The sequence below is a fragment of the Rhamphochromis sp. 'chilingali' genome (genome assembly GCF_963969265.1).
Source record: "Rhamphochromis sp. 'chilingali' genome assembly, chromosome: 4".
Classification (NCBI taxonomy): Eukaryota; Metazoa; Chordata; class Actinopteri; order Cichliformes; family Cichlidae; genus Rhamphochromis; species Rhamphochromis sp. 'chilingali'.
The window spans coordinates 9,580,345-9,589,565 of NC_137948.1; the positions used below are offsets into that span (position 1 = coordinate 9,580,345).

The 9,221-nt window shown below is 38.0% G+C and overlaps 2 protein-coding genes across 2 annotated transcripts in view; one reads left to right on the forward strand and one right to left on the reverse strand.

Moving 5' to 3' along the window:
- Nucleotides 1-326: 326 nt before the first annotated feature.
- On the reverse strand, nucleotides 327-6,268 carry poll (polymerase (DNA directed), lambda). The gene is made up of 9 exons (XM_080880347.1): nucleotides 6,208-6,268; nucleotides 4,921-5,064; nucleotides 4,428-4,725; nucleotides 4,126-4,234; nucleotides 3,632-3,970; nucleotides 3,298-3,471; nucleotides 2,124-2,252; nucleotides 1,301-1,469; nucleotides 327-1,198 (listed from the first exon to the last, which is right to left on the reverse strand). The coding sequence occupies exons 2-9, from the start codon at nucleotides 5,033-5,035 to the stop codon at nucleotides 837-839; spliced, it is 1,695 nt and encodes a 564-aa protein (XP_080736473.1). The 5' UTR covers nucleotides 5,036-5,064; nucleotides 6,208-6,268; the 3' UTR covers nucleotides 327-836.
- Nucleotides 6,269-6,432: 164 nt separating this feature from the next.
- dpcd (deleted in primary ciliary dyskinesia homolog (mouse)) overlaps nucleotides 6,433-9,221 on the forward strand; it is a gene marked incomplete at its 3' end in the record, with an annotated part of 3,474 nt that continues 685 nt past the window's right edge. The window contains exons 1-5 of the mRNA XM_080881046.1: nucleotides 6,433-6,561; nucleotides 8,531-8,611; nucleotides 8,715-8,839; nucleotides 8,916-9,049; nucleotides 9,200-9,216. Coding sequence (XP_080737172.1) covers nucleotides 6,498-6,561; nucleotides 8,531-8,611; nucleotides 8,715-8,839; nucleotides 8,916-9,049; nucleotides 9,200-9,216 — 421 coding nt within the window. The 5' untranslated portion in view covers nucleotides 6,433-6,497. The remainder of the gene's footprint in view (nucleotides 6,562-8,530; nucleotides 8,612-8,714; nucleotides 8,840-8,915; nucleotides 9,050-9,199; nucleotides 9,217-9,221) is intronic.

The window sequence follows — 9,221 nt, forward strand, 5'->3', positions numbered from 1 at the left end:
GATGGGAAGAGTCTGGCCAATCACTAATCGGTGCGTCTCCCGTGCATGGGGTTGTTATGATCCTGGGTTAACGTCTCAGTTTCGTGGGAACATACCTTCGGAACAGCCAAGTTCTTCTCAACAGCAAAATAAAAACGTCTGTGTTTTTGTTAGTCGTTTCCTTTATTTGGCCTTTTTGAAGTGATAAAAGTGATGGGAGAGAGGTTCTACGTTGTAACAAAGTTCAAAAACTCTACAACACTTAACTAGTGAATACTCTAACCAGGACTTCTTAGTTCTAAAATAAATAAATATATATGTTAAAGAAAGAAAGACAGACAAACAAGTCATGTAATCTTTTATTACATTCTGTTATCATCTGTAATATTTAAAAAAAAAAAATACTTAAAACATTCAACATCCTCCTGACATGAACTGAAGGTCACTTCACTCACTTAGTGACACTTATCCCACATTTCTTTTCTGAATTTACAAGCCTCTAAAACCTCTTCTGCCAGTATTAGATCACCGTTGTTGTTTAAATTTCACACTTTTAAGTTACCACTGCTACCTCACACCAAAAACATTCCTGGTTCAAACAAGAATATTCAATTTTGTGCAGTAGCCACAGACATTTTGGAACTAAACACAGGCAACAAACAAGCTTTAGCTTTTTATAAGGTTGGACTACCACCATTCTTTAATTTGCAAAATATGAATTAGCATTCAAGTCAAATAGGGCTCTTGTATAATCTAAGGACCTGTAAAATATACTTAAAATTGTTTGAGTCCAATAATCATTATTCCTTATCATCATAATTATTTTTCTATAAAACCATAAGCTAATCGTCAAATCATCACCAGTCCCTTTCATGGGGATCTCTGTAGGGTATGCCCAAAAGGCTAAAAACATCCTTCTCTGTCAGTGTGGGAAGTGGAGTGCCACCATGCACCTTCACACTTCCTTGACGTACCACATCTTTGTTCAGGGAGTGCTCTGATAGGCTCATTCTTTTTGTCTTTGCCAAGGCTCTCATTGAACGGTTAAAGTGTGCCGAACCAGTGAAATACATCAGAGCACAAGCAAACTCATTGTAGGGCACTATGATGATATCCAGCCTGCGATGGCGTTGGTCATGCCCCAGCAAACGGCACACACCCATGTATTTCTTCTGCTCACCGTTCTCCTCGTGGCTCACCAGGTCATCAGTTAAAAACCCTTAAAGTAAACAGGTCAGAAATAAAGAGATTTTTATTAAAAAAAATAAAATAAAATAAAATACATGCTTAAGTTTTTCCCATCAACAAAAATGATGCTTACCACTGTCACGGAGTGTCTGTAAGACTTTAGTAAAAATGCCCCTGTGGGACCTGCCATCAGGGTGAGATATAAGTACATCAACATCTCCACATGTGGCTTTTCCCCGACGATAGGAGCCACATGCTATTGCCACTAGGCCAGGGTCGATGGCTTGTGCAGCATCCCTCACCTGCACATGCATGGAAAAGACCGTTAATAAAGCACAAACGCTGTTACCTGCAAAAACATTCCACTTCTTATTGGCATGCTGATATTTTTGTGTGTTGTTTTTTTCACATTTGCTTGTTTTTGTATGTTTACTGGCAAAAAAAGAAAGTTTTTACCTGTTCCCAGCCAAATACTGGGAGGTAGCCTTGCTAAGGCATCGCATATAATTTTGACAAGCTCAAGGGAGCACACATGCTTTAGCCATCTATCTAATATGCACGCTCTATCTGGCAGCTTTGTAGGAAAAAGAAAATCTAAGTAATACAATATGAAAACAACTAGCGTTGTACTTAATGCTCTGGAGCGAACAGGTATCTGGCTAACTTAAGATGCAGCAAGTTTAAGGATTTACTTTTCCCCTTTGGGATGCTCTACTTCGTGAAAAGGCAGTCTGGTTTTTCCATCATCAAGCAGTCAAGGAAAGCTGACACAAGCTTTTTCCTTCTTCAGACCCTCTTTCTACATTTCTGATGGTTAAAGAAGCAAATCTTATTCAGATATCTCAACTCTGTTTAAACTTGACTAAACATATTAGAGTGGTGAAAGAAATAAAGATATTTCAGTCATCATCACTAAATTATACATGCTCTTAATGTGACAGATGAAGATGCATTACCACTTTTTCTATGGCTCCTGCTTCTTCTCTGGGCATTCGGTCTAGAAAGTCATTGTAGTGCTTGAGTCCTATTTTCTGAGTGTTTGTCAGGTGGGCTTTTGTATGGATATCCTCCAAAGTACGAAATCCCTGAAAGGCAAAATGACATTTTTAAGAAAAAAAAAAACTGTTATGTTGGCATTTGCTTACTGATTTTTTAAAATTCTAATTATTAATAAAATTAGAATAAACTAGAATAAAATTAAAGACATTCACAGCCAAGAATGAAAGTGGCTTGAGATTCAGTGTTTCCTGGAACCTTGTTCCGGTAAAATTGATTCATGAGTCATTAAATCTGATATTATTTTGAAGCCTGGCACACCTTCCAGCTGAATTCATGGAAGCAGATAAACAATCACATGGTCTCACCTGGATACAACTGTTTTTTCCCCCTCAGTCAGATCAAAATGCTGTAGTTTAGTAAACTACAGCATTTCTTAGTAACTAATTTCAACCCACTGTACTGTTACATCAGAGTTTAGGATGAACCCACTTGAATTCCTAGTCACAGCTGTACCTTTAATAAATATCGTATGGAGGAGTAAAATGATACGGATTTCATTTGACTGAAGCTGCTAATTATACAGAGTATAGCCAGGGAGAATTTTTAAAAGAACTTTGGCGTAGTAAAACTGACATCTCATAAGTGAGTAATTTTACAGTTTAGAAAACCCAATAATGGTATAACAATACATATTGTAGCTCACATTTTCACCAGAATTTGTTATTTTATTAACAGATTTATGAGAAAATGCAATGACTGTGTTGTTGAAAAATAAATTCCAAAGCTCTTTGTAGACAAACTGTCTAATGGCAACACTGTTTTTACATTATCTTAAATCTTCTGTAGTTCTGCACTGCAATCAGTCAATATGTGCAGCAATACCAGTGCGGCAGAAATTTTACCACCATATCAGTCAGGTTGTTTCATTTTTCAGGCTATAGCCCAAAATTTCAATCTTAAACGCCTTTCTGTTACCTTATATTTCATGAAATAGAAGTCAATATCATATCACTGTGTTGTAAAACATATTGTAAGACAGAAAAGACACAGACAACATAATTCACTAACAACTTTTTGTGTGGGGTACAATCTTTGTACTTCAATCTCCTATACTAATATGTGAGTTTTCACCTGTTGGTACCACAGTTGTGCAGTTTTAGTTCCAGCACCCCAGATGTTCATGAAAAGCTCCAGCACTGGCACAGCCTCACCGATGTGATCAAGCTTCCGCAAATGACCGCTCTCCATAATCTCTTCAATTTTGTCAGCCATGCGTTTTCCTATTCCTGGGATCTGACAAGCTTCCTGAGACCAATGGGAAAAAATGTAATTTAAAAAAAAAAAAAAAAAAAAAAAGCTAGACAGTCCTTGTATTATCACAGAAGATAAAACTTACAGTACACAATGACATATGCAGGTAATCAGCAATCTAAACATTGCATTTAAAGTATCTGGGTAAGGCTACCTGATATGATGTAACAGGTTTATGGTAGCTTTTCAGTGCGTTGACAGCCTTGGAGTAGCCCAGCGCCCTCCACTTGTCCCCCTGATGCGTGTAGGCCTTGGCCAGCAATTCAAGTTTGTCTGTGATGTGCTTGTTGAAGTTATTACTTTTGGACTGAGAGGACTGGGCACAGACCCACTTCCCCGATACTGGCTTCTGAGCAGCAGTATCTGGACCAAGGGAGAGGCTGGGGCCAGGAGTCTCCTCTTTGGGGTGCTGGCCAGTGATGAGAGCTTCCAGATCACTCTGAGAGACGCCGTCTTCTTCTCCCCGCTCTTCCTCTTTGCTGTCTGGGACTGTCTGAGGGCAGGATGTAATGTAAAATAACTGTTTCTGTTTCTTGCGTTTGGGGTCTAAACTTTTTCCCCTGACTGCTCCAAATGATTACTAACTGAAAGACTGAAATGCACCAAGAAGCTGCAAAACAATGTTTTCAACATGATCTGGAAGTTTACCATTTCTGTGTTCTCCTCTTGATCAGTCACTGGCTCGATCAGAGTTTCTGCATCAGGTTTGATATTTAGTGACTCTTTTTTAATTTCTTCGTGCTTTGTTTCAGAGTCACTAAGTGGATAGAACATAAAATGTCATTACAATACAAAGCTTAAAACATATATTACTGTCAACGAGGTAAATGTAAAGTACAAATAAGCTGATACACATTTTCTAATGTTTGTGAGAATATCTTGGGATATTCATGCAGCAGGAGTACAATTTTACCTTTAACTTTCAAAGAAAGCATTTTTAGATCACAAACCTCTTGGGTGAAAGAAGGCTGTAGCTGGCTATATCTAGCAGCTGTTTCTCACTAATGCACAAGCTCAGCCAGGTACATTTTACCAGTTGGACTCCAGAGGGCATACAATTTACTTTCAGCAGGCGCAGAGCCCTTTCGCTGTCCACATTGTCGTCCACAACAACATGAGTGACACCGGGACACAGTGAACTCTCTGTTCGTCCCCCATTCTGCTGAATTTGTCTTTGGAAAATCTGGCATCTGGCATTTCCTATTCCAGCAGGCAGAAGGTACACCGTCACTCCATTAAAAGTGTTTCCTGAGGCAGAAAATGTTAAAACAATCCCAGTAAACAAATATTTTGCATTCTGGCACAGTATTCATTTCTCTCTTAATGTAATGCAGCCTTATTTATATTTTTTCTATGTTGTGCTCCATTTAAAAAAAATAAATAAATAAAAAAAAAATCACTCTTTCTGTAATGTGGACGCATGCGTGCAAACACTGTAACCACCTGTGACATCACAGTCATCTGCTGTCTTCTTCAGTGGGGGTGCATCCTTCCCCTGTAGCACTTTTGCCCTTTTGACTTTAGAAAAAGCTTTCATGATACCATGACGAGGCTCCATCTTTTCTGGTGATAGGAGGAGCAAGTGGCCTGTGACGTAAGAGAGAATTATAACACTGCAGTCTAAAGCTGGGAAACAAACACATATTTGGAAAAAAAGTAAAGTAAAATAATTTTAACAGTGATTCAGTCCAGTTTGCTGACATGAGAAAATGGACTTAATTTAGTGTGTGGAAATGTCAAGTAATTTATTGTTTCCTTAACATGTCCTTTAGTGGAATGTATAACCCATCTAAAAATGTTGCAATTATGAGAGACATTTAAGTAATTTTCTAATATTTTGAATTTAACAGCAATTTTAGAGCAATTAGTTTCACAGAGCCTGCTGTCTGAGTTATCAGTACTGGCATTTATAAAAGCCAATAAATGATCATTTCAGAAGAAGACACTTTAAAAGCACCCTTCACTCATGAGTGATGATAGTGTGTCGCTTGTTCTCCAGAGGGCACTCTGCAACTTCCTTGTTGACAGCACACTTGTTTGGAATCCCACAAACAACAACCCTTTAGAGTCAGGCAGAGTGTATACTGCACATAGCTACACAAAAATGTTAGGGAAATCTATTCAGATTTCATGTGTCTGAAAGAAAACAAATATTGCTTCATATAACAGGATGCAGAAGTTTTAAATCTTATTCTGGTCAGAACTTTTTGTTAAAGAGATCTTAATGATGCATTGGTGTGTGAGACACATTTAAAGGGTTAAGCTCAAGGGTTTGGTAGGATGAACTTTCAGCTATGTAGCAGTTTAATAGCATTATAATCTCACATAGATTTTGTACAGTACAATGCTTCACTCTGAAATGCAAAGTAGCATATAATACTCCAGTGAGAAGACATCTGTCCCCCATTACTTTGTCGCGTTACACTACTGCTATTTGACTGGTGTGTCAATTTTCTTAACCCCTACTACGAAAATAAATTTTTCTTAGTTACTGCTTTAAAACTACTCTCTGTACAATGGATACTCTTGACAGATAGTCTGCAAACCGTACACTATCTTTAGCTGAAGCTGACGTTAGCAATAGCCAAGAAATCAGTATTTAGATTATTACAATTGTAGTATTATCTCAATATATATAAACTAAATTTAAAAAAAATCTAAAGTTTCCCTGCATAAGTGCATGTTTAAAGTTGTTTTAAACGCTTGAAACTCTAATGTTTTGGATCTTACCCCTGATCGCATGGAACCATACATACAGGAACGTCAAAAGACGGACAACGTTCAATTTAAACGTTTTACTTCCGGTTCATCGAGTATTTAAATTTTGTTAAAATGTATCATAATCCCTGAAGTGACATATTATGTTTTGATTGAAAAAAAATAATTGATTCCAGTAAATTCATTGATAATTTTTTACCTATTATATAAATACTTTTGTAATTTGCTTAATGTACTTATCGCGGTTGCTTTGGTTACGGGTTGAATCCGGAAGTGGCTCTATAGAAACATTTGTTTGAAACATGGCTGTGCAGAGCTGGAGTGATATGCTAAAATCGTCAAAGAAAACGGCTTTAATACATGATGGTAAGTGCAAGAAGTAAAATGTGTTTTTAATACAGAGACCTGTTTTTCTCGTTCCCCCAGAATTACTTTCATTTTAAGCATTTTAACTCAGTCATCTCAACTTCGCACACAGCGGTACCGCTAACATGTAATATAAGTAGGTAACAAGCAGGTGGTACAGGTGGTATTGAACTCCATTGAGGTTGTTTTTGCTTTAAAATTACAAGAAATGGGTGTCTTTTTAGTAAAACAGCTAGGCTCCAAATTGTAAAAAATTAAGATAATATGTCCAAAGTAAAGATGTGCTTTTCTCTAGATGTCAACGGCAAGCTAGTCAGGCATTTGCACTGCGCACATTGTTACTTCTCTTTCTTAAGTGAGTTCACCTGCTTGACTATTTAAGCCTGTTGTTCTTATTTGTAAATTACGGTTTGATCCTAAATTTGTAAGGAAAATATACACACACCGGATACTTCCCCTTACCCCCTTACTGGCAGAACTGCCTCAATTCTTCATGCCACAGATTACATAAAGTGCTAAAAGCAGTTCTTAAAGATCTGGGTCCATATTTACATGAGAGCATCGCACAGTTGTGCAGTTTTGCTGACTGCACATCCATGAGGTTCTATCACATCCCTTAGGTGGTCTACTGGACTGAGATCTGGTCACTGTAAAAGCCATTTTAGTACAGTGAACTCATTATCACGTTCAAGAAACCAATATGAGATTACCTGAGGTTTATGACATGATGTGTTATCCTGCTGGAAACAGACGTCAGAGGATGCAGTATTGTTACAAAGAGATGGACACGGTCAGCAACAATAGTCGGCCTTTAAATGATGCTCAGTTGGTACCAAAGGGCCCAAAGTATACAAGGAAAATATCCCCTACAACATTACCCCACCACCTGCAGCACAAACCGTTGATACAGGGCACGATGCTTCTATGCTTTCATGCGTTTGAACCCACATTCTGTTTCTGTTATCCGAATTACACTGCCCTAATCTGAACCTCAATGCTCTCTTGTCCAATTTTTCTGAGTCTGTATGGATTATAACCTCAGTGTCTTGTTCTTACAAGAATGACATGCACCATGGTCTTCTGCAAGTTTCAACATGCTGTGTTCAGAGATGTTCTTCTGAATATGTTGGTCGTAACAAGTGGTCATTTGAGTTACTGTGACCTGCTTGGCTATTCTCTTCTAACCTCAGGCATCAACAAGCCATTTTAATGCTGAGAACTGCTGCTCACTGGATATTTTCTCTGGATTCTCTCTAAACCCTAGAAATGTATGTGTGAGAAAATCCCAGTAGATCAGCAGTTTGTGAAAATGCTCAGATCAGCCTGTCTGGCACAGATAACCGTGCAACTTTTGAAGTCACTTAAATCACCTTTCTTCCTCATTGCGAAGCTAGGTTTGAACTTCAGCAACTCATCTTGACCATGTCTACATGCTTAAATACACCGAGCTGCTGCCATGTGATTAACTGATTGGATATTGACATTGAAAGGCAGGTGTACCTATGGAGTGGCCAGTGAGAGTATATTTTACATATATCATGACAATGATCAAAATTAGAGCTGGGTAAGGACTTAATTTAGTTGGGTTTGGCATGATTTCTGTTGTTGTAGTGAGTAGAGAGTAATTTGTTTACTAATACTTAGGAATTCGCCTGTATGTTGGCTGAATGTCGGTATCTGTTGATATTGGTTCTTTTGACTAAAAATCAGTATCACAAATCAGTGTGATGAAGAGCAGATTTTTTTTTAAAAACAGGTCAATTATTTATTTAGATTTAATATATTGGTGTTCCTGGTACAATAGTTGGAAATAAATAATAAAGAATAAACAACAAAATAAACTGACTGAAAAACAAAGATCTGAATCAGCTATTGGGACAACTGTTTTGCAGCATTGGTATTTGCCTAGAGTTTTGCAATTGATGCATATCTGCTTATATGGCTCAAATTTGACTTCTTTTTTGTGCAGGAAAAAGGAAGATCCACTATCTCTTCACAGATGGAAAAGAAATGGCAGAAGAATATGACTTAAAAACAGATGAGCTCCTCGGTAAGCCACATGTTTTGAGTTATACACAGCTGAATGGTGTTAATTTCTACAGTTTCATGCATTGGATCAGTTTGTGTCTCATAAAGCATTTGATACATTTCAGTGAGAAAATGGCGCCATAAAAGCACGCTTGGAGTTCAGGGCTTGTGGCTGGTGGAGGTTGGGGAGCCCCTTGCAGGTCCTGTTGCATCTTTGGAGTCTGATATGATCAAAGAGAACAGCTCAAATGTAGGTGTTAACGTTTTAATTAGATCTCTACTTTTGACTTACATTTGTGAAGTTCGTCTTCATTTTGTTTGCGCAGCCCATATTCATGCGTAAAGACACAAAGACCAGCTTTCAGTGGAGGATCCGCAACCTTTCCTACCCCAAAGATGTCTTCAGTGTTTCAGTGGATCACTCTGAGAGATGCATCATCATCAAAACCTCAAACAAAAAGTAAATATGCATGAGAACACATCTGTGCACCTATTTCTGTTTTGTTCACTGGTTGCATTGAAGTCCCTGCATTCTCCCTATAGATGGCACTGTTTACAATACGTTTGTCCCGACAGTTCAGCTTTGTGACATCCTTCCCATGTCTTCCAGGTATTACAAGAAGTTCAGTATT